At 37.0% G+C, this 24,895-nt stretch overlaps 1 protein-coding gene across 3 annotated transcripts; it reads right to left on the bottom strand.

Moving 5' to 3' along the window:
- Positions 1–1,896: 1,896 nt before the first annotated feature.
- On the bottom strand, positions 1,897–10,705 carry ZNF770 (zinc finger protein 770). Of its 3 annotated transcripts, none has more exons than XM_018082297.1 (2): positions 10,636–10,705; positions 1,897–5,888 (listed from the first exon to the last, which is right to left on the bottom strand). In XM_018082297.1, exon 2 carries the CDS (start codon positions 5,744–5,746, stop codon positions 3,626–3,628), a length of 2,121 nt encoding a protein of 706 aa, XP_017937786.1. In that variant the 5' UTR covers positions 5,747–5,888; positions 10,636–10,705; the 3' UTR covers positions 1,897–3,625. The 3 variants fall into 3 exon arrangements, with proteins under 3 accessions (XP_017937786.1, XP_008923257.2, XP_017937785.1); XM_008925009.3 differs by having other exon boundaries at positions 10,615–10,680; XM_018082296.2 differs by having other exon boundaries at positions 10,548–10,671.
- Positions 10,706–24,895: the final 14,190 nt, after the last annotated feature.

Here is a 24,895-nt window from a genome sequence, read left to right as displayed (position 1 = left end):
GAGACCTGTGATAACTCAGAACAGATATAATGACACTTTTATGTTAGAACAATAGTTTCTGAACAGGGATATGATCACTTATGAGTGATTTTGTTGGCATAAGACTGATTTCTCCTTCATTTGCACGGACTTTGAATATTCACCTTTTTAACAGATGCTAAAAAAATGCCGTTTAAAAGCTGCTTGACAGAACTAGTCATCACATGAAAAAGTACAAAAGTACAGTTAATTTGCTTAACCTGGATAAAGTACATTACATGAGAGCATAGTCACTTTTGTAATTTCAATTTTCCTTATGATAACTGCCTCTCAGACACATCTCATCCACAGCCATCAGACCATAAAACTAGGCTATTAAGTTAAAACTTGCACTTTAAAAATCCACAAAACCTTGCACTAGAAATATGAACCGTGACCACTTTAGTTATTTAGGAGATCTAGGCATTTTCAACATTATTACAAGGGGCCATTAGACAGGCTGAATCCATAGTCTTTATTGATTTAAGAGTCATTCAACTGTACTTAGAAAAGTGTTACTCAAATGAGCTACTATTGCAAGATTATGACTTTTAGAGCTTTACATTTACACTAGAAGGCAGCCAGGAAACCTAAACATTAGATCCAGCCTAAGGTCTCATTAACTTCAATTAAATTTCTTTTGTGTCTATCTTCAATTTGCCTCACTAACTTTTCTTGTTGGCTCTGGGTGAAATAGTTAGAGCAGATCACAGCCAAAGGAGAAACCCAGCACTCAATGAGAAGCAGCTACAAAAGTGATTAAACAGTTTTTCTGTGTTTATCTTTTTTTTTTTCCTTTTTGAATTTTTCTGTAGACATATATAGGAACACATATATGTAAGTTTTGATTTTCTGCCAACATTGTGCGGGGGTACAACTGCCGCCCCATTGGTCAAATCCAGGAGAAAGTTTGGCAAGGGAGTGCCCTCTGAACCTTGTGAAGACCCTCAACTGGAGGGTCTCCCTTATTCCTTTTATCCTTACTCTTTCCCATCCTTACCCTTTTTCCATCCCCAGCCTCCACACAGATCATTTTAGGTTGATTTTAGTTGTAAATTGATTTATTTTAGATTTTAGTCTGATTTTTCTCCATGTGCTTTAACCATCTAATAAGTAGTAGAGTGAACCCTGTCAACCAATTTTGTCGTGCCTTCACTTTTACATTAAACCGGCTTTTAAAGATACCTTTGCCAGTGATTCTTTGAGCAACCTAAAACACTCATTTGTGACACATTGCAATGACAGTGCAGCACAAACATTTTAAAAACATCCATAGCCACATTTCCTAGGTAGAAAATGGATGATGTGATCAGTTAGTATGGCAGTCCCAGTGAATTTTACTGTTAACTGCAAAGGACATAGGATTTCAACTTCAGAGTTTTTCTCCTGACTCTTAGAAACTATTTTACCCCTTTCTAGCTAATGTCTGCAATTAACCCCTTAAAATAATGAATTTATACTGACACAAAACTTTTCATAAAGGGATAGAGAGCCAGATAAACAGAGTGGCTCTTACTGCCCTTCTGAAATCCAAGCCCAAAGATTTCATTGCTTTGCAAATTAATCAGATAGTAACACTTTGCACAAATGTCTATTCATCCCTCAAAAGTATCTTTCTGTATTACCTCCCCTTCATTTACTGATATTTTCAAAACAAAAGTGTTCTCTAAACATTACTCTAACATAGCATTTTTAAATGACTGTAACTCCTTAAGAAAAATCTCATTATGTTTAAACATGTTTATACTTCATAATAAAAAATATCTGAAATAAAAGCTATTGTTCTAACATACAAAGTTAGTTATTTTGATATGCATTTTTTTTGCATAATGAATGTTAAGTAGTTTCAAAACTCTAGTTTGAAAAAAAAGCATACAATAAAAGTACAATATAAATAGTTTATTACAGGTATTTTAAAAGAGCTCAGCAATATCCTTTCAAAACATTTTATACAGTGTTCTTTCAATATGAAACAATTCACATAGGGAGAAAAAAATCTCAATATATAACTATAGTCATTATTAATGTACTGAATTTGTCTGTCACACAAAAATCATAGTAACTACAGACTGTTTCTGAGTATTTTTCCTGGTTTTATTTTCTCTGAAAATGGAAAAGAATAACATGTATGAAAATAAAAATGCCCTTTACCCTTCACTTCATATTCACCAAATACTACAAAGCTCACGCCACTTCAAAAATTAAAAAAAAAATCAAACCCATTTTAGTTAAATAAATATGGATCTATTTGAATAGAGAATGTCATGTATCTTACAGATACTAATTTAGAAACAGGATTAAAAATTTCAGGTTTCAACTACTGAAAATTGTATAACAAACAAAGTATCCTAAAAGGTATTTTTTCAGGGGAAAATAAAAAAGAAACAAACTTCATTCTTGTTCATAATGTATAAAGCTCCACTGCACTTACACTTCTTGCCAGCCTCTTCGGCACAAAGGACAAAGCCATCTACTTACCAGAAAGTATAGCTACAGATTCCATTAATACAAAATCAGAATTACTTAATTTCAGCTAAAAGTAATTTTCAGTCTCTTATATTTAATATAATGAGAACATGACTTCCTGGCAAAACTGCTTGTCTGAGTTATTATCACATCTTAGAGAACACTTCTTTTACTGGTTCAACATGTATGATAGAAGGAAAGGAGACTAGAACAGATAGTAAGCACATTTGTAAAGTTAATGATAATTTCTTGTCCACTTCTTTTACATAAAAATAGTTCAGTAATATACGAATTGGCCAAAAGAGCTAGAGAAGGCGAGGGATATACAAGGAAGTGGAATTAATCAAGTAGTGAAATGGATTGATTATAAATCCTAACATTATAGCACTGTCTCCTTATATTTTATATAAAAAGGGAAATAATCTAATTTCTCATCTCCAAGATGAGGGATAGATCTCCAAGCACATTAAAAAGCATTTTTTTCTATTCTATAGAAAACAGAATGTTCTATAATGCCACATCAACATTTTTCTCATTAAACCTCACGTTTTTCTCATTTTCTCATTTCTCCCCTTTTGTACTTTCTTCCTTTTTTGTATCTTTTTTCTAAAAATATCCATTTTTTAAAAATATGAAACAAATACAGCAAGTGTCCTTTTCTTGCAACATATAGGGAGCCAGAAGAAAGTAAAGGGACCATTTTTTCTATATTGTGGCAATTACCTTGTCTTTACTTTTCTGGTAGTTGTCATTGAACATAAAATACTACGCAGAAAAAGGTAAAACTTTTAAAATATCTGATTCATGGAGCACTGCAGATTACTGCAACACTATTAATACAGTAAGAATGTTATTTATAAATTAATTTAGCCAAAGGAATGCAGAGTGGGGTTTTTTGCATTTTTAAAAACATTTCAACATTCATATCTCACAAATTATAACAAGTAGACAGTTCTGAAGACAGCATATTAACTCTTCACCAGCTCATCCGTGTAACAGAAAAATATAATCCTCTTTAGTTAATTGTTTGGTCTAACATAAGTATTTTAATAATTATGCAACCAAAAGTTTAAGTCTATGATTTCATAGGACATTATCCAGTTTTGATAAAAACAATATATTCTCCTGTTGCTCAGTGAAGCTAAGCTTTAAGCTCTTTAAAGTGAATAAGGTGGTGTCTTTTCAAATGTGGGGTCTGTCTGAATTTTTTTCCACAAACTAAACACTGAAAAGGTTTCTGTCCAGCATGCATTAGGTAATGTCTTTCAAGCTTAGAAGGAGATTTAAAAGTTTTAAAGCAGATACTGCATTGATACAATTTGTTAACAACTTCACTTTTCTCAGTACCTTCAGAAAAATTATGCCAATAACTGTAACAGCTTTGCTCTGTTTCCAACAATTTACTACACAAATACAGCTGTGGGTTTCTATTGCTGGTGTCAAGCACAAAATTCCCTGACTCCATTTCAACTTTGATTTCAGCTGCTTGGTTTGACTGAATCAGCTCAAATTCTTGAAAGCCAGATGGCTGTGAAGGTGTTTGAGAATAACCCACAGGCTGAGAAGACTTAAATTCAATGTGATCTCCCTGATGATTGAAAAGTTTGTTCAGGTTTTCAAATTCTACCTGGCAAATGGGGCTTTTACAGGGTCTCTTTTCAGTATGGGTGAGATGATGTCTTTTTAAGTGAGCTAATTGTCTAAATGTCTTCCCACAAACATTACAGCCAAAGGGCTTCTGTCCCGTGTGTATAAGATAATGTCTTTGAAGTTTGGATGAAGATGGAAAAATTTTTTCACATCTGTCACATTGACACACTTTGTGTCTGTTATGTATATTTTTAGCAGAAGCTGAAAAAGCACAGTGACGTACTTCTGGATTATCAAAGAAGTTATCATTTGATGAACCATAAAAAGCATCATCTTTATTATCCGGTGAATCATCAACGTTTAACATGCTTTCACCAGTAAGCACACCTTTTAAATTAACACCCAAGTTGTGAGGTTGCAGGTACTCTTGCCAAGGTAGTGGCACAGTCAACGTTCTTTTCATCTGATTACTAAGTGCCTTATGCATGTCAAGGTTGCTGTGGCAATCCTTGGAAGGTTTAGTGGAGGCATGCTGATCAGAACACTGATCTCTAGCTGCAACCAGGTCAGGATTTCTAACATGACCTGATTTGGGTTTTTTTCTGTCAGTCAGAGAAAGATCTGTTGCCTTTGCTCCAGTACGCTTCAGTTTCATCAGGATCTTATTTTTCATGTTGACTCTGTGTCTGCAAGCTGTTGTACCATTATTTGAACTTCTGCTGTCTCTTGGACAACAACATTTGTGCAAATTTAGAACATGCTCTGTTTCAAAACACTGCTCACATGCTGGGCATTCAAAGGGTACAATATAAATTGAGTGAACATCATGTGGGTCATTCTCCTGTGACTCACGTGTGTCAGCGTTCTTGAAACTATCCCTCTTCCCTTCCAGCAGGTTGTGTGGTCTGGGATACTTAAGAGCCTTTGCTTTGCATGCAGTACTGGGGAAAGTCTTATTTCTGGCATGGAGCTGTTTATGCTTCACAAGTTTGCTCTGTATTTTAAATCCCTTCTGACAAAAACAGCACTGAAAAGGCCTTTCTTCTGTGTGTGTGAGCTGATGAATTTTCAAGTGTGTTGACTGTCTGAAAGATTTGCCACATGAAGAACACTTAAAAGGTTTCTGTCCAGTGTGAATAAGGAAGTGTCTTTCTAGCTTGGATCTTGATGGAAATGTCTTGTTACATGATTCACAAGTGTGAGTTTTCTTTCTCTTTCTGGCACCACGTAGATGATCTGACTTCAGACACTGATGCAGCATCCACTTCTCTTCAGTTTTAAAAGGTTTCCAGCACACAGAACACTGAAATATGCCACAAGTGACCCTGCCTTGCTCAGAATTCATGGAGTTTTCTGCTTGTTTTGTATCACTCTCATAATTTTCACTATGAAGCTGCTGATGCTTTAAGAAAGTTATTACATTTTTGAAGTTTCTATAACAAACAATACACTTAAAAGGCAGATTATGGGTTAACTGATGCCTCTCCAGGTGGACTAGCTGCCTAAATGTTTTATTGCATACATGACATTTAAATGGCTTTTGACCAGTATGTATGAGATAATGCCTAGCTAATTTTGATGGAGTTTCAAACTGTTTATAGCACATGTCACAAATATATGGCTTTTTCTTGGGTATCTTGACAGCTGTTACACGCTGCTGAACTTTTAACATTTTTAAAGGGCAATTACACCTTGCCTACTGTTAGTTTCTTCAGATAGGTGTCTCAAGTGAAATCATCAATTGCACACTAAGATGGAAGGCTGTAGAAGCAGCGAATTTTCTTAGGAGAGATATTCTTAAATCTCACAGGTCCCTAAAACAAGAAAGAGAGTATTATTTAGCTTATATTAATATCTGATTGCTGAGTTTGTCTCTTGTTTTCTACATAAGAGACCAAAAGTACCTAGATTAGAATACTCTTGATTTAACTTGGCTTAAACTACTTTCCTTGTAACAGAGTAATCACTTGTTATGTCATATGGTACAGAAAAACTGTACTACTTTCCAGAAGAAAATCAAATTTAAGTCACCTGTGCTGTAAACGCAGCTACATTGTATTTTATGATATTAACAAATACAGCATATTCTAAAAAAAAAAAACCACAAAAAACCCACACAAGAACTTATTGTAAAAAATTTCTTTCTTACAGGAGTAATTCTAACTCCCAAATATAATATTTAAGAATATGAGAGAAAAAGAGAACTAGGGTTTCTCGGGCTTCAGAAATCAGTTAAATGAATGCAGTCTTAGTGACAAGAACAATTAGCTTCAATGTACTGTTAAATTTACTGTTCACATTTCTGTATCTTACCTACTGTATCCAAAAGTGTAATCATTTTTGATTTCTCTCAAATGGTAAATGCTGGAGCCAGCCAGGAAGAGCAACACACTAGCCATAAACTACAACCAGAAAAACACAACCCCCAGAACATGAAAAAAACACAAGCTATGTTCACTAACTCACTATAAAGCAAGAGTATCAGAGTTGTGATACCGAACCATTCATATACTATGAAGTCATGAATACAAAGGTAGTTACCATAATTCATCATAATTACTGTTTTAGTCTAAACCACAGTAATGAAATAGTATTCATTTTCCTTGAATTTTCAACAGACGGAACACAGTTGGGCAAGGTACTGTGTCTCAGCTGAGGCTCAATGACTTATAAAAAAGAAACAATACCTTTGCAAATTCCTGAGTGTAGAAAAGTTATTAAAATATTCATAGGAACAGCCAGAAAGCACTTCAAGCAAACATTTAGCCCAAGCCTTCCACTATGAGGCCAACTCATGTCTAAGATCACTCCAAAGTGGCCCTAACAACTTCCACTGAGGGAGGTTCCAAAATCTCAGCAAGGCTCCTGTTCCAGTGTGTCACCTTCATAGGAAGCTTTTCCTTGCACTCAGCGGAGCCTTTCTTTACTACAAAGTTATTTTCATTGTTCTCTGTCACAATTTTATGTATTCAAAGTCTGAATTATCTCCTAGGAAAATTCTGGGGTTTTCTAAGTATTGCTTTTAGGTCCACCAAGAAAAAAAAAAAGATTGGTCTTTTAAATCATCTCTGGACTGATTTCAATTGGTCACATCAATCCTAAATTGAAGCATCTAAGACAAATTAAGTATTCCAGTCCACAAGCACAGTACAAACAATAGAATTACTTACATTACCTATATAAAAGGGATGGAGGGAGCAAACTTTAAAGCAAGGGCATAACAGTTACGACTTGTGAATTGTAGTATCAAAACACCACAAACTATAGTTAGTAAAAATGTCTTCTGTATCTCACAGTTATGACAAGCTGTATGTATATGTGTTCAACATACCAGCAGAATAAAAAATTCGTTTATTCAGTGTCTCCAAACCCCGTCATTTCACAGTTAATGCCCTTAGTTTTTAAAAATTTAGAAATATCCAAAACATCTATTCAAAGTAACTGCAAAGAATAAAAACCTGCAATTTAAAGCAAGTTAAATAAAAGTACAATGAGATTCGAGAAACATGCACAAAGACTGAAGGTATCTGGTGAATCAAGATTTTTCTTAAGCTTAACTGAAAGAAAACATGATCATCTGGTAGGATTGTTCCACCTCCAGCAGACCTGTTCCTATATAATTGTGGGCCTTAATAAGTAACATTTGGATGTCTGCCTTACATGTGGTTGTCACTACACTAAGAATTTACTTAATCTCACTGAAATACTGCAGGATAGATAAAGCAGTTGAGAAAGTCAACTTTTACTTTCCTATTCTCTTTTCCTGTAGAATTCTAACAGCTACTCAGTTTCAGTCTTTTTTTGAAGAAGCAAAAAACCACACTTTCAGGAGATCCCCTTTTCCTCCCAGTTGTTGTCACATTGTGTGAAAGATGGAAATTTAGAGAGAGTTAAGTGTATGACACCAAATGTCTTCTAGTTTGTGCTACCATGAAGCTAGAGACAGGCAGCCTGAGAAAAGCAGAAAAGCTTCGCTGCTATGCTGAGTTTCTGTGCTGCTCAAGGCAGCCTCCATTAAAGAAAACCTCCCGCAGAAGAACTGTAAAGACTGACGGATTTCAGATAACATACTGTCATACAGATCTAATTTACACATCAGGAAAATGCTCAAAAACTACAATGACATGCAAAGAAAAAAGTCCGAAGTAAGAGACAGCTGTGGCACATTACACAAGGGATTTTGTATTTAGCTTATAATTTTTTTAAAGTTTCTATCTCGTGAATGAGGAAAATGCTCTGTAGTACAAGGTGTCAAAAGCAGAGTATAGCTTCCTGCTGTGATCTGCTTGCCCTGTGAAAAACTAAAGGCTCAGATAGGGTAAACTAAGGGGATGCAGGGGAAGGAGAAAGGAGCCAAGATGGGCATTACTGTGTGGCCCAAATACATTTTCAAATCCTATTTACTAAGGACAGGCTTCTCCACATCTATTTCAGGGTGCTCTCTGCCTTGCACATCTAAGGAATAAACACGCTGCTGCTAAAGATCAAAGAGCAAAAGACAAGCTTGGAATATTGCTTCCTGCCAGCCTTGCAAGTACACAGGCTTGTCCTAATTAGAGTTAGAAAATGTACTTCCCTATGTGATAAGGATTTAGTTTGTGGTGTAAGTCCAATTTACTATTAAACTGACACTACTTTTCATCTTGGCTGTAAGGTCATGCAGAAAAATAGAATCAAGAAATAACATAGGCCATTGAAGGTCCACAGAAGATCCTCCTAAGTAGTATTGTTTCATGATTAACTACAGATTTTTTTTTTAATATTACAGAGGGCAGCAGGCTGCAACAACATGAAACCATAATGGAAGAAAATTCTGAATTCAAATCTAGTCTTAACTAATCAGAGAAGTTTGCCTTGGTTTTGTTTGTTTTTTAAACAAGAAACCCTCAACAAAACAAAACAAACAAACCAACCAGGAAGGGCACTTTAATAAGAATAAATACAAGGCCTTCAATTTAGACCAGAATAACCAACTGGAAGGGGGAAAACTTACTAGGTTATAGTTGTGGAGTCTAAGTTGGAAGAGAAGGTGAATATGCCAAAAGCTACCATCCATACCAGGATGCATGAACAGATGTAAAGCTTTGAAAGCACATAAATCTTTCTTATTACTTACTACTGTCTAGAATGCAGCTGGAGTACTCTATCTAATTTTGAATACTGCCCTTCAAATCCAGTCAAACATATGAACTAATTGGAATGAATTCAGAGAAGAGGATCAAGAATGATCTGAGCTTGAATGCCAAATATACAAGAAAGGATTAAAGTAACTGGGAATGTTCATATTAAAAAAGAAGAGACACAATTAAAAAGAACACACCCCCTACAAAACAAAGCATAAGAACCACTTTTAAGGCAAACAGAAATAAGCTGTTTCCCAAACCATTTATAGTTGTGAATGGAAATGGCTTGAAATTATAGTAGAGGATTCAAGTACATTACTGTCCTTACAGCTGCAAAGCTTCTTTTAATGCACAGACAAATAAGTTATGGGGGGAGATTGCTCTGCCTCCAACACTAGAGGTTTCCAAAAAAGATTGTACAAACATCTCTCAAATTCCCACACCCATATAGTTGACCCTATACAGATAAATATTCTTGCTTGCTTTCCAACTGCTCATTACTGTAATTCAAAACAAGCCAATTAAGACTTGAGAATTCAATATATTTCAAAATTTGCCATGGAGGGTTCTTCTGCATTATTATTAGTAGTATATCCTCAGATCCTTGAGGCATGCTAATACTTACAGCTTCCCAGAAACAATTATATAAGAAAATGAATTATAATAATAGATGGGTGAAGAAACATAAGTTGCTTCCAGTTATACTAACTACACAACAGAAAAGTGAAAATCTACCTGCTGATTTATGAAACATAGTATGTGACAGAGCAAGAGGAACTGAGACAAACACGTTGTCTGATGGATTTCCTCACCAGCTCTCCCAAGAAAAAAGTTTAGATTGGTGCCACGGGGACACAACTCACACTAGAAATGGAACCTTCACCCGCCAGTTGTGCAGAAATCAAGTGTTATTGCTCCTCAAAGCTAACACCCCTTATTCTCCCCTATCTTCCTTGCATATTTCCAAAACACTTCCTAAAGCAAACAAAATAAAAGATTTATGGTGATGAAGCAGGGCTAGTTTAAGGATAAACCTATGTTCTGCTGCAGGGGCCTGAGACCTCCGGACTGACACCAACACTCCCCACACACGTAAATCCAGTTAGAAACCTCAATGCAGCCGCGGAGCAGCCTTTGCGGACAGCAGACTGTGCACACACACAGCCTCGCATACGGAGACACCGACTCGCACACAGACACACACAGACACCCTGCGGGCGCTCTCCCCGGCGCACAGCGGGTCCCTGCCGAGCCCCGGGCCCGCCCGGCCCCGCCAGGTCCCAGCGCGCAGTGACCCCGGCCCAGCCCCCCCGCTGCCGCTGGCGGCGGCGATGCGCGCCGGGGCCGCACCTGGGCCAGGGCCCCTGGCCTGCCGGCCGAGGGGAGGGCGGGCAGCGGAGGCGGAGAAGGGAGCGACCTGGAGAAGCAACCACCGCACCTTCACCGTCCTCATCCCTCCCGGGGTTGCTGCCACCTAAACTCTTCCCCCCGGATGGCACCGGGACAACGGGAAACCCGGTCCGGAGCTTTCCGTTCCCCCGCGCAATCCGGCCCCGCCTGCCGGCGCCGGAGCCCCGGGCTGGGGCGGGGGAAGCGCCCCGGGCTTCACTTCTGCCCGGGCAGAAAATGTCCCCTGGCTCTGCTGATGAATTATTAGTTGGTGGTGACATATTATTCTCCACAAATAAGACACATTTCCTATTTCAGCATCCTAAAAGCAAGGAACAAATTCCCGGTGGTTGTGGGGTTGCAACTAAAGAAGAGTTATACCCTGTTGTGTGGTAAATAAGGCCAAACCTACTGGCCTAAAAGGCTTGGAAATGGTGCCTGGAAGGGAAGAGGGGAAAAGGCACTTTCCAGGAAATCTAAAAGCACCTTCAATAACATATGCACACAAACGTATCAGTTTTTCACCCTCTGCAGGAGAGAGGGATCAAACAAGCGCAGGAGCTCGTAGGCTGAAGGACAGACGGATGACCTGCAGTAGTCAGAGCTCCCTTGGTGGCTGCAGGTTACCTCCGAGATTGGCAGGCAAAGGGCTGAAGATATCCCGAAAATGACAGAAACTGTTTACAGTTGGGTCCTGCATCTAGTTCTGGAGTCCCCAATACAACAAAGACATGGACCTGCTGGAGCAAGTCCAGAAGAGGCCACAAAAAGGGTCTAGGGTCTGATGTATCTCTCCTGTGAGGACAGAGAGCTGGTGTTCAGCCTGGAGAAGAGAAAGCTCTAGGGAGACCGTACAGCAGCCTCCTTGTGCTTAAAGGAGGCTTATAAGACTTTCCAAGGCCCATAGTGGCAGGACAAGAAGCAACAGTTTTAAACTGGAAGATGGTAGATTTAGATCAGACATAAGGAATAAATATTTTACAAATGAGGGTGGTAATACTGGAACAGGTTGCCCAGAAGCTGTGGATGACCCATCCCTGGAAGTGTTCAAGGCCGGGTTGGATGGGGCTTTAAGCAATCTGGTCTAATGAACCCCTGTCCACAGCAAGGGGTTGGACTAGATAGGCTTTAAAGGTCCCTGCCAACCCAAATCACCCTATGATTCTGTGATTCTGCCAGCCAGCTCACTCATACTTTTCTTTTAGCTGTCCTTTTACAGAGATTCCATCTGACTCCTAGCAGGAGGAACAGAAGAGGGCAAAACAGACAAAAAATCAAAGATGTAAATCAGTAAAGATTTAAAGAGTCTCCAGTAACTTGTATTATCTTTCTGCTGTGTGTGTTAAACCCTTTCTTCCAGTCCTACTGAGAATTCAAGAGGCAATCATGAATGCTAAGCAAACTCCAAGCAACTACTATATATATTAAAAAATAATTGCTTACTCATGAATTTTGTATACATCAATGAAAGAGAAGTTGGCAGCATTTACAGGCCTAAGGATAAGATACTTTTTCAGGCCCTGGTATCTCTGCAGAACTGTCCTTGAGATGTAATTTTTTGATATCTAGAAACAAATGTCTGTAAATCACTACTTCTTAGCTTAGGAATGTTAGAAATCGACTCAGTCTTATCACCAGTGGTGTGGATAACATTTGACCTAGTTTGCAACACATAAGCCAAGTTTTAACACTACAGAACAAAATTTATTTCCATTTAACCTTAAATGCTCAAGCAAGCATCTTAGATAGCATTGATCATTTCTTTAATAGCACACGGTCATGTATTAACCTCACTGAAAGACAGCCAAGTCTTGTGGTTAAAATGGGGATTGGAACAGCCTAGAGCTGAAAGCTTGGAAACACTATATGACCACAGGCAAGCCACTTAACCTTCTAGATGTCAATCCCCCAACTATAAAAAGTGCATAATATTTGACACATACATCTCATAAAGCTATTCAGAAATATTGTTAATCATTTAACAATTGTAGATCACCTGATTATACATCTTTTTAAAACATATCTTTCATTTTAAAATATATCCAGCCTTAGCAACCTGTTCATGAAACCTCTGGTCTGAAGCAAGTACACAAGCAGCTGAGTTCTGCTTGCACCCAATAAAAAACTAATGTAGCAGATCCACAGCTAGTGTAGTGTTGTAGCTCTCTTGATTTTCATAAAGTTCTAGCAACGCATAACAGGTGCGGATCTTATTGTGTATTTCTGGAAGTTAGCAGAAAGTGTGATCCAAAAATACTTAATTCAGTCTTAGCCCAATTATAACAAAACAGGTGAATTCATTCAATATGTTTTTGTAGAAAACACTGCAAACACACAGAATAGATTATATGCTTTTATGATGCCAAAGAACATGTTAAATAGGCAGGGTTTGTAGGAAATAATGTTGCAATTTTGTAACAACAATGCAAGACCACCTAAGACAGGAAAGCAGATTTTTTTTTAAAAATCTAAACTTTTTTCAGTCATTCATTTATGCCTTCTTCTCATATCTTGTTTTTGGATATGTCTTTTTGTAATCTGACTGTGCTTATTATCCTGTCCCACTTCAGCAAGTCATTGGGATTTACTCAGTACCCTTTCCACCATCTGGATGTCCTGCTAAACTGTAGGTAGATACGTGCTAGGATCTTGATGACCTGTTAATCTAGGTACTATGGATACAGGCCATTCTTGTAACTGTTCTCTAGCTGTTTTTTATTTCTGATGCTTCCACACTCAGATGTACACTTGTAATAACAGTTTTCTACATGCTGAGAATATGTAGAATATGAAGAATGAGCATGCTTTGGTATTATCCTTGTTTTACTTAGCTAGATTAGGTTATATTTAACAAATAATAAACCAAGGGCATGCTGAAACAATCTGCATGATCATTGTCTAACTTGGCACTTGAGAGGTTAAACAGAATTAGCCTAAGTGATAGCTGTAGTGTGACATGGAAAATATTTTTTTATTATTATTTTTTCTCCAAAGAAAATAAAATGTAAAAAATAAACAATAAAAGAATTCCTAAACTTTCCTTAAAGAAAAATTCCACAATACAATAGTTTCACTATTTAGTACTGAATTTCAAGATTCTAAAATGCTGCGTTGCTCCTTCATTTGTGAAAGAAAACGTTATATAAGACTATAAGCTATGTAACTCTTTTACCTTATTCTAAATGCATATTGCTCCACTTCTTGTAGAAGGCATGCTGTCTGGAGCAGGTATTAGCATCTTGGTTTTAATATTAACAAAAAATGAGTGATTACTCTTTTTGTGGGTATATGCTATAGTATATTGATATGGAAAACCAGATCTCATTACAATATATTTCAATTCTCTTTAATATTTAGGAAGTATAGGATTTTGCCTTAAAATATTGTGAATATGCCTCTGCAAGTTGACAGTTGGCAATTCAATTACATGAGTTGCAGGGACAGTCTGTGAGTTTTAACTGCAACACATTATTATTAATAATCTTGTGTCTGCTTTTGTAAGGTGTTCCCTACTTTAAACATGTGCTGTACATGTAATGTGTTACAGCGATTTCCATGGTGTTATTTTTATTGTATTATAGGCTAGATAGACACATAACACAATATATAACTTGCTAATGTGTCAATTAATGCCACCTCAGGGCTGCAGTAAATTGCAAAGACTTTTAAAACTGTGAATATGCATTTCATGTTAGTCTTAGGTTCCTTCCTTTTTCTCTTGTCCTATTTTCTGCTTTGTTTTTTTTCCTAAATAGTCCATCTTAAAGCCCTCTGGTGCATAACAATGAATTGCCTTGAGGGGAGATGGTCGTTTAATGAATCTCAGAAATATGTATTCTACATGTGCAAGCATCATATTTTATTTGATAAAGCACTGTGTGGCAAGAGCCCCATAAAGTGTCTCTGTATGCTCAAAACAGAAAACAACTTTTAATGATGTTTTTGAGAAAAATAAACTTTATTCAAGAAGACTTACAAAAAGCTAGGGAAAAAAAGAGAATTTTTTAAAAAATGGTGAAATTTTGAAGGCAACACATTTAGTTCTATGAAATTTAAGAATAATTATATTTCAATGCCTTTAAGATACAGTTGTGCCTAACTGCACTTTCGTTAACTTTTTAGCTTTGTCTAGTAACATGTTTTGCTTTGTTTAGCAGTATATTTCAAAATAATTTCCTTATCTGGTATAATGCATTTGAAACAGATACAGAAAACAGTGTATTTAGATGTTCATTTTTTGAGTAAAAACCCCACAAATTGCTGGCTCACAGCTCTTAATCTCTAGAATCCCTTAAGAATCCCTGCTTTGAAATTAGTTGCAGGCTCTATCAATTATATCTGTTTAAATGGACAAACTTAATTACTACAGAAGAGCAATTGATTTTTGAATTACCACTGATTGCACAGGGGGTATCTCAATGGGAAGACAGGTACATGCACGCTTTCAAATGGAATCAATGTATTAATTAATCTACAGATTGACATACTCCATAGAAAGTACCCCTTCTCTTCATCTCCTTCCTGTAGATTCATTTGTTTCAATTTAAAGGAAATTCCTGGTGATATAGAAATGAAAAATTCAAATGCAATATAAAATTCCACATGCTGTGTATAATATGTGAGTTTTGTGTTTCTGACTTTGCATATCCAGTGCCATTTGCTAGCTTAGGTGGCCTCTGAGAGATAAAGTATTCCTTACAACACTGAAACATTAAACTGTGCAATATAATTCCAAGGTATATATGTGCATGCAGGAGCTGAAAATGACTTTTCATAAAATGGAAATGGATGCCTTTCATGGAGCCAGTAAAATGAACATAAAAAAAAAAACAGACCTGGAGAAAACAAACATGTCCTCAGTACTGTGTCCACTGCTGGGCTCCCCAGTACAAGAGAGAGCTTGACATCTTGGAGTGAGTCCAGCAAAAAGCCACTAAGATGATTAAGTAGCATCTGCTCTGTGAGAAGAAGCTCAGAGAGCTGTGACTGTTTAGCCTCAGAAGGAGAAGGCTTAGTGATGATCTTACCAATGTGTATAAATACATAATGGCAGGGGGAAAGAAGCTGGAGCTGGGCTCCTCTCAGTGGTTGCCACTGCAAAGACAAGAGGCAAGAGGCACAGAGTGAAAGCCAGGAAATTTCACCAATCCATGAAAAAAACCCACAACTTTTTTGCTTTGACAATGGAAAAACACTGGAAGAGGTTGCCCAGAGAGGTTGTGGGGTCTCCATCGTTGGAGATTTTAGGGAAAAATTATATGCAGTTGGAGCTGATGGAGGTTTGAAACATCAAACAATTATTGTTTGTTAATTGAAAGGTCTAACAATTAAACTGGCTTATAGTTCTGGGGGACCTCAGCTTCAGTTAAGGAGAAACAAATGAGCTGGGAACAGAATAGTCAAAATTACTGCTGCAGATGAGTTTCTGTGTCACTCCCTGGGAAACAAGTGTCAATAAGAACATTTGGAGCCAGTTATTCCTGGATGTGGTAGACAATACTGAATGATTACTGAATCTGTTATAGCTGATTCTATTTTAGAACTGATTTACATTTGATTTTTGCAACTGATACATGCACCAAAGGACAGCTGATCATAAAAACAACGTTTTAAGTGATCACATGCAGATTACATTTTGGTTAGCTGGAGGGTTAATAGAAGTTGGTCTTTAGATTTATTATTTCAAGTGAAAGGATGAGCTTCAAGAAAATACAAGAACTAATTAAATCAAATAGTGGTCAGCAAGGAAAGCTAAATGTCAGTGATGGGAAGTATAGTTGTGAAACAAGATTTGCCAAAAGTCAAACATTATTAGTCTTAAAAATATATAGCAAAAGGGTCTTTATCCACATAAATTTAAGAGAACAGTAAGTGACAGCCCTGTGCACAGAAGATGAAGGAACAATGGAGGATAAACTATACAGGGTTCAAAATGCATTGGAATATTTTGCCTCAATTTTCAATATGGATCACAAGGTAGGTGAAGGGAGAGGGGGACTGAGAATCTGAATTAGCAGCAAAATTTGTAAGTCTTGACGTGAGATGATTAGGAAAGCTGTATGTTTATTTTTGCAGAAATATAATGGAAGTAGAACATGAAACATCTGACCACCTGTGATAGCAGGAATTGAATTTGATGAGCCATGAAATCCCTTCTATTCTTAAATCCCAGTGCTCCTGTATTGACTTGCCCAAAAACTCCGGTCCATCAATACAATTAGTTTTATCTACACTGCAGAGAATCTTGACAAATCAAACTGTCGAATTATGAAATTACTTGATAACTCCAGAAATATGTTGAAATTTAATAGATGTGCTTACCATCAACTAAAGTCATGTTTCAGGGAGGATAAAATTATTAACTTGGAGAAAAATATGGTTTTGGCTTCTGAAGCTAAACATTTACTTGCATAAGACTTGTAGGACTGGATATTAAGGTAAAAAATATTTTCCATCTCACAGTGCTTCACCCTGCTGTCTTCAGCTTTAAATTACCTTGAGTAACAAAAAGAAGAAAATAGAAAATTGGTGAATTTTACACACCCGCCAAGTTCTCCAGTTATCATAATATATTATGGGTATTCATGTCAGCCTACACATTTACTTGTGTATCCTTGATTACTCCAGAACTGTCACGAGAGTGTAACACCTTTTCACTTAAATGCCAGCCCACAGCTGTCTACTGCCCTTTGCATTTGATAGATAGGAAATGCTGATTTTGCAGGGTCCCATCTCACTTCCACAGGTTGTCTACCTTTCACCATATATTATTGAAGTTGTCAGCTTTCTATTTGTAGTTTAAGTACTCTTGAGGTCCCTTATGGGAAACAATATAACTTGGCTGTCCGGTCAATGCTAAGAGCTCCATATAATCCTCTTAAAATCTGGAATTAGTTGTATTTCCATTTTTGGCAGTCTAAATTTCATCAGTTCACCATCTCTGTCTATCCTTGCCCTAGTGGGGATGTTGGGGCTTTTCTAGGACAAACTCCAAACTACTTTGTTTGCTTGACATCAGTAGTCTGACATCACTGCACAGATTGAAGGCATAAGCAAGCTGCCAGGCTCAGGCATGAAGTTCCAGGACCTGTCTTCACATAACTTACATTCTTGAGTTAGCTAGAAGAAGTTGTTTTCTTACTAGTTGTATTGAGTGGGCTATGCAGACCTAACGCTAAGAGATTTCCAGTAGTCGAACAATATGGAAAAATGATATGTTGTTGGCTTCAAAGCTGACACTGCATCTGCCCAGCAGTGTGATCACTACCATATAGGTACTCTGAAAACCCTGGTGCATTCTTTAGTTTCCAACTTCTGCTTTAACTTGTGATCAGAAAGCAAATAATATTATGAACAACTTCCTGGGCATTCTGGTCTCAGTTTAGTCCCTTTCCATTCAAACTCCTGTTTCAGTAGGTCAAAAGCTGAAGGTGCTTCACTCTGGAGAGTCTGTCTTCTGTCCTGGAATAGCATGACACAAATTTGCCATCCTGTGATGAATTCTGAGTTTACGTGAGACATTTGTTTTTATACATCTTCTACTATATTAACAACTTGATAAGAAGACTTCATAACCTGTAGAAGTTCCATCAATGAACAGATGAAGAAGTAGACAATTCCAGCACCTAAAAGTAAACTGTCAGAGATCAGTACAACATATAGAAAGATTAGAAACCAAAACACCAGGCCAAAGAGAACGTTTTCTTTCTGTTATTGAATGCTGACAACTGGAGTGAAAAGCAAATGGTTCCATGTATCCCATTACTTGCCTTAGCACATTTTGGGAACCCAATGACCACAAACCAATGGAACCTCTTATACTTTACCCAAGAGTATCAGTTAGAGAAAAAGATGCTCACTCAGTAGTCACAACATCTTAACTTCAAGATAAATGAATGATTAACTGAGAATGCCTAAATTACATGCTAAGCAATAGTCAGAGTTGGCCAATTTGTAACAGTTTTACTGCTCTTCACCACAGTCCTGCGCCATACTGTGTTTTTGTCTGAGTGGATCATAGGATTCCTCTCAGTTTCACTCAATGTTTACTGAGCCATGTCTTCATTCATATCTTCAGAATCTTTGTTTTAATGTCACAGCACAGCTTCAGTTATTTGTTCACAGGTCTATCTATATTAATCAGTGTAAAGAATAAAAGGTCTTCAGTGTTTTCTCCAGACCAACTATCAGTACCTTGAAAATGGCACTGTTTAGGAGAAAGGGAAAAAAAAAAGAAAAATAACAGAATGAAGCAAGAGAAGTTATAGGAACTATCTAGTTTCACTCCTGGTCTGAAACTGTATCCTTTTCTGATAAGGGTCCAACAGTGCACGATATCATAAATCCTGCAATACGTGCAGTACACAACAGAGCAGTATGATGTATGACCATGGTATTCAGCATCTTTTTTAAAACACTGTAGTGCAGCAAAATCACAGCAATGCAAAGGAAAGATATTTATGGGCATCTGGGCATACATGCATACGTACAGGCACAGCAGGCTGAGAGCTGGTGTTACAAATCATTTAACCCTCAGAAAAAAATTGGAAAATTTCAAATGTCTACATAATCCTAGAAGGGCCTAAAACTAAAAATTTAGGATACTGTTTTGATGCATTCAAGTCAAACAAAGGACTTTTTTCTAAACCGTCTCACAGAATGAAATTATGTTATTTCTAGTCTAAGTGGTGCAGTTTCTCATTAGATTCACTTCAAGCATGAGAGGGATGTACAAAGAAAATGTTTACTGCAACATAACTTGCTGGATTACTTCAGCATCACAGTCAGCAACATTTATAATAACATACAACACTGAACACTGTGTAATGTATTTTATTCTTAAAACCTACCAAATACATATGCAAACAACATCAGTTGATCCTCAACCACATATCTTTTGTTTTCTGTGCATCTTCTTCTATACTTTGTTGACAGAACTTTTCAGGTGTCATTATCCCCAAGAACATTCCAGTTATGTACTGAAAAGAAAAATTAAATAAAAAGAAACATCATATATTACCAAATATTCCCAGCTATGTAATCATAGATTCCTTTAAAAAAGAAAGAGGTTAAGTACCACATTAGTTTGCATGCTGAGGATTATGAAATTATAATGATTATATTAGGAATTTTTTTTGTATAAATTTAATTGCATTTTCTTACATATTATAAGGTCACCAAAATTTGTGCAATGCTTGCATAAATGGAACTGGTCAAGAACTGCTTGATGAAACCACCTTTTTATCAGAAAATACTCATTTACTAAAAATATTTTTTGAACCATCTATCAGTTTTAACACAACTCTTTTTTTGGTGAAGTTATCTCATGTCAAGCATGTTTTTCCTGATTGAAACTGGAAAGTGAGATTGCCCCTCTTCCTGAACAAACAAATAGCTAAGGCATTCTTAGGGGATGTAGAAACTCCCAGTTCACTTCTCTGCTCTGAATTTGGCAAAACTGGAATTTAAACCCATGTGTATGTATGTGATGTGTGCCTGAGGCATGAAGCTGCTCAGTGTTGTTGTTTACTAGTTAAAAGAAAACAGCTCAGAGTTAGCCTACTTTGCTGTAGAAGCAGAGATTTCCCGAGATCTGCCCAGCTCTAGATGCACGTAGCAGCTGTTGTCAGTATAAATTAAACTACCGCAGTCCCATAAAATATTGTGTCATGTTTACACAGGTACAAATGTTCCCACATAATGTGAAGCAGCAGAAAGGCCTCCTCTGGAAGGGGTCAAACTTGCTTCAGATGTGCACTACATAGAGTCAGATCTAAGAAACCAGAGGGGTGATTTAATGTCATTGAGAGGGTTCAAAGTATACATCAACAATCTTGTAATGTCTGAATAAATACTCAACATAAAAACTGCAATCGAAAATCAGTTGCGGAGGAATTCATTGGCAATACTGGCTTGAAACTTTTACATCAAAAACATATTAAACCTCTTCCTCATTTCAAAATAGAAAGTACATAAGCTAAGATGTGTCAGTGGGCCATGTCTTGTGCTGTGCCCAGACATCCTGTGATTGTGTTTATGCCTATGAAGTAGATGATGAATGTGCTTTTAGTCTTAGCGATGAATCTACTGCCTTATGGTTAATGAGGAAGATTCAGGTAAAGCATCTGGAATTTCTGTCTGTAAGGTGAACCCTTATCTATAGCAACTGATCAGAGTGAGGATGGGCATTTCAGAATACTGAAATGGTTTCTAGGGCAGCTTCTTATGGGTAAATACTGAGATGAGGAAGATCACAGCAGAAGACCTAATTCTTCTTAATTTTTTTCTCTTTATTTTTCCCTTTTCTCCTTGTTTCTAGAGAAAGATTTATTTTCAGGGTGAGCCATCCATAAACATTTTTCTAGTTTTGGGAGCCATATTTGCTGGTTTCTTCATAGGATAAATTTGTCAATCCACCTTCTCATGGAAAAGGAAAAAAAAAATTAAAAATAAAAACCCCCTTAATTTAAAAGTAAATGTTAGTTGATTTCAATTTATCAATTTTGATTGGAAATTCAAGTAGGACAAATGTGAGAAAGATCAAACTGTCTATTTTCATTGTATGTTTGAACTTTAGGGAATATCATTTAGTAATGAAGAAGTCAAACTTCTCCTGTACCTAAAATATAGTCTTCTCAGGATTAGATTTCAGTTAGGTTATAGCAGCATAAACATATCAAGTCTCCATACAAAGTCCCTTTCAACATATGACTAGTAAAGGACATGATGAAAACAGTGTCCCGAGAATTTTGAAAACCTCTGGCATAAATACTTCAGTTAAAAATAGAGATATAGTGGGAAGTGTGGGGAACTTAGGAAACCACTTGAGGTTAATATTCAAATAGAGAACATGAAAGATTAGTCTGAAATTAAAGGCACTTTTCATATCTGTGGTATAAATGAAGGAATGAAAACAGTTGGTGAACATGTCACTCACTTTTTAGACATGTCACAGCTGTCCATGTGCTCACCACATCACCCTGTTAAATTTTTAGAGTTTTTAATATGAATATCAATCCTTCTTTTCATAAATGTAACCCATAAATGCCAGAAATCCCTCAGGAGTTTTCTTAGACTTTATTTAATGCCCCACAAGAAAGGATGTAAAAGAGACCTTTCTTTTGTAAAGTGATCCTATAATTCTGTTCAATATCCATCATTTTCAAGGCCAAGTAATCATATTTAATGGATCCTAAATTACTTTCTGTCAGGCAAGGATTCCCTTGATAATATTAACCAGTACAGAGGGCTGACACTTGGAGGCCTGAAACTAAGAGGGTTTTTTTATTGCAAGCAGCTTACAAGTACTTAGGGGTGGTGCTCACTAGCCCTGGAGTAGGCAAGGGTCAGTGTTTCCATTTTGATCTGTGCTTTCAATGGATTTTAGCTTGGCTATAAATAGTCAAATTGGTTTCTGCCTAAGGTGACCTGCAAAGGATTTTTATCCATTGCTGTGTTTGTCTTCTATTTTTTCCTCTCCTTTTTTTTTGAGGGAGTGTGTGTGTGTATTGCGGATTTCTTATGGCATTTAAAGATATTGTCTGACAGCAGCAAGAGCAGGATTCTCTCTAAGGGAAACAGAGCCAGGAGCCAAGGGTTACCCAAGACAGGTGCAGGGCTGTGAATGCACTAAGGTTCAGTCCCATAATGCCCAAAGTAGAGCACAACAAGTCTGGTAATAACAATGAGAGCCAGCCAACAGTCCAAGGGTTGCCAGACAAATCTGTAGTGGTGAGAGTCCAAGCTGTGAAGTCAAGTCAATGGCTTAGGATCAGGTCTGGATCAGTGGTGTAAATGGCCAGGTATGGGCAGGGACCCTTGGTAAGGACCATGGGAAAGGGCAGGGAATTGAAAGCAGCTTTGGACAAGGAGGGTTCAACTATCCCCCTTCTCACAATTCTTTCTCGTGCAACTCTTTTCTCAGTACTCTAATCCAAGATTATGCAGCTGCACCATGTCTGTGTTGATGTCAGAACAGACAGTCAAATCCCTTGGAGCAGGGGTGTGAGGCTGCTCTCAGGCTACTAGGCATTTTTTTCCTACCTCAAATTTTGTTACCTTTTTCATATTAATTTGCTTTTTCTGCTGAAACATTTAAGATAAGCAGCATCATGTCTAGTCTTTCATCTTGAGTAAAAGTTTGGGTAGAGAGGAGGTTGCTGTGCTGTGCAATAGGTGGCTGGGAAGGAATCCACTCTAAGTGTTTACAATTTTATCTAGACTGCTTTCACTAATTCAGAAGTTATGGCATTGGTATTTCAACAATGAAAATCTTTTCCCAAGTATTCAGTAGGCATTTCAGTTCAGAAACTATTTAATAAAAGCTACTTAAAATAATCAGTCAAACTTTATCAAAACACTTTCCATCTCAATTTTTTTCAGTAGAGAATGGTGCTGAAGATTTCAGGATATGAAAGATTGGAGTTGTATGGCCTGGACTTGGTTTGATAATAAGTACATGATTTTCTGTGGTGCCAAATGAAAAATAACGTATTCATTATCTCTGTTGTACAATAGGCTCCAGCAGTAAGGAAGAGGGGATCTGCTCTCCATTACTGGAATTAAGGACCAATAATGGGATACACTGAAAACTTAGCGTTACCAATCTATTTCTAAGGATCTGAGTGACATTTCTCTGTTTGTTTGTGAAATATTTCTTTTTCATTATGAATTAGTCATTTAAGGGATAATCTTGCTCCCATTTGTAATTGGTTACAAAGGTGGGGTAACCCTGGGGTTTCCCTATGGAAAATATCATTCATCTCCCACACATAAATGGTTTCATGGTCTAGTACAGAGAAGATATGACTGTCAGACTTCCTCCATGCTTCAGTTTATTTCTGCAAAATGGAGAGATTAAATACTTTCTTGATCAGAAAATGCTTTAAAATAAAATTTTCTATTACTTGTGCAGTGCTGAAACACCATGACACTTGGTGTTACATCATGTCTATGAACAAACATTCTGATATCTGGAGAAAATACAATAGCTTCTGTCAATTCACCTAGAGTCACATTCTGCAGACATAGCTACGGGTGGTAGTACTAGGTATCAAGTCAAGGAATTTACAATACTTCTGCATTCAAAGCTTTTTCTGTATCATTTCTGTAACAAAATAGACTATAAAGATCCTTCCCATCTGCCAAATATCAGTCACATTTTATCAGAAGTTTCACCTTCCATTTTTCTTTTTTATTTTCTGCTAGTTTGTACTCTTAATCAAGCTTCCACCCTTGTTTCTGATAACTGCTTTACACAGATCGTACAAAATTATCAAAACTATACAGGTATCTCTGGGAATCTAACCACCAATGGAAAAAGTCTTTGCTATCATCCCAAACTACTGTATTTAGGTGCAGAAAATATTGTCCCACAAAAGAAATGTTATTTCACAGAAATCTTTTTTTCTTTTGTTGAGACTGAGAGCTTTCCCAGTATTCTTCTATAGTGGAGAGTTTGGAACAGTGATATGAACTTTATGCAGCAGTCTATGAATCTGGGCATAACAATGAAAATAACCTTTCACAGTGTCAAATGAAACACAATGAAGAGAATTTGTGTATCTAGAAACTTATCCAACTATTTTTTCCAAGTATTCAGGTAGAAACAAATACTTCTGTTTATTGGATTACATGAAAGACTAAAAGCAATTAACTTCTTTAAAAAGATTTTTGATAAAAGTAGGAGGACGGTAGGATCAGTTGTGAAAGCAGCTGAAGGAAGCACTATGAATTTGGGTGGTCATAGCAGATGAAGGGGAAGAAAATGGAGTTGAGCGACACCAACACATGCCACAAGCAACCTAGGTTTCCTTAGGACAAACAAGGCAATCACTGACACCAGGGAAGCATCTCAAAAATTTTCAGTAAAATAACTTTTCTTGATATGTGTTTGTTCCCTAAAGATTTACATGAATTCTTCTGGAGGTGATGATATAGTGTATAGGCCTTGGGTGGGAAAGACATTAAAATCTGTGGGGGTTTTTGTGTTTGTTTGTTTTTTTTCTTTTTGTTTGTTTTTGTTCCTCTTTTTTTTTTTTTGGTTTTTATTTTATTTTTATTTAGAGTGAGTAGGGACTAATACTCTGTGCTGAATGCAAAAGGCAGAAAACATATAGCTGACTTGGATACCTTAGGCCAATGCTCTAGCCAGCAGGAAATGGGCTTCTTTATGAGAATTTCAGCACCATTAAGGTTTTGAAAAGTCTTTTACTAATTCAAAATGGAAAGAAGAACAAGTGTAAAAAACTGCTACAGCAAAAGGAATTATTGCTATCTATTTAGCTATACCTTCTTCAGCCCTGCTTTTA

Source organism: Manacus vitellinus, unplaced genomic scaffold (assembly GCF_001715985.3).
Source record: "Manacus vitellinus isolate BGI_N305 unplaced genomic scaffold, ASM171598v3 scaffold_6_pilon, whole genome shotgun sequence".
Lineage (NCBI taxonomy): Eukaryota > Metazoa > Chordata > Aves > Passeriformes > Pipridae > Manacus > Manacus vitellinus.
The sequence above is the reverse complement of the archived record's forward strand: the minus strand, read 5'-3'. Positions and strand labels throughout refer to the sequence as shown.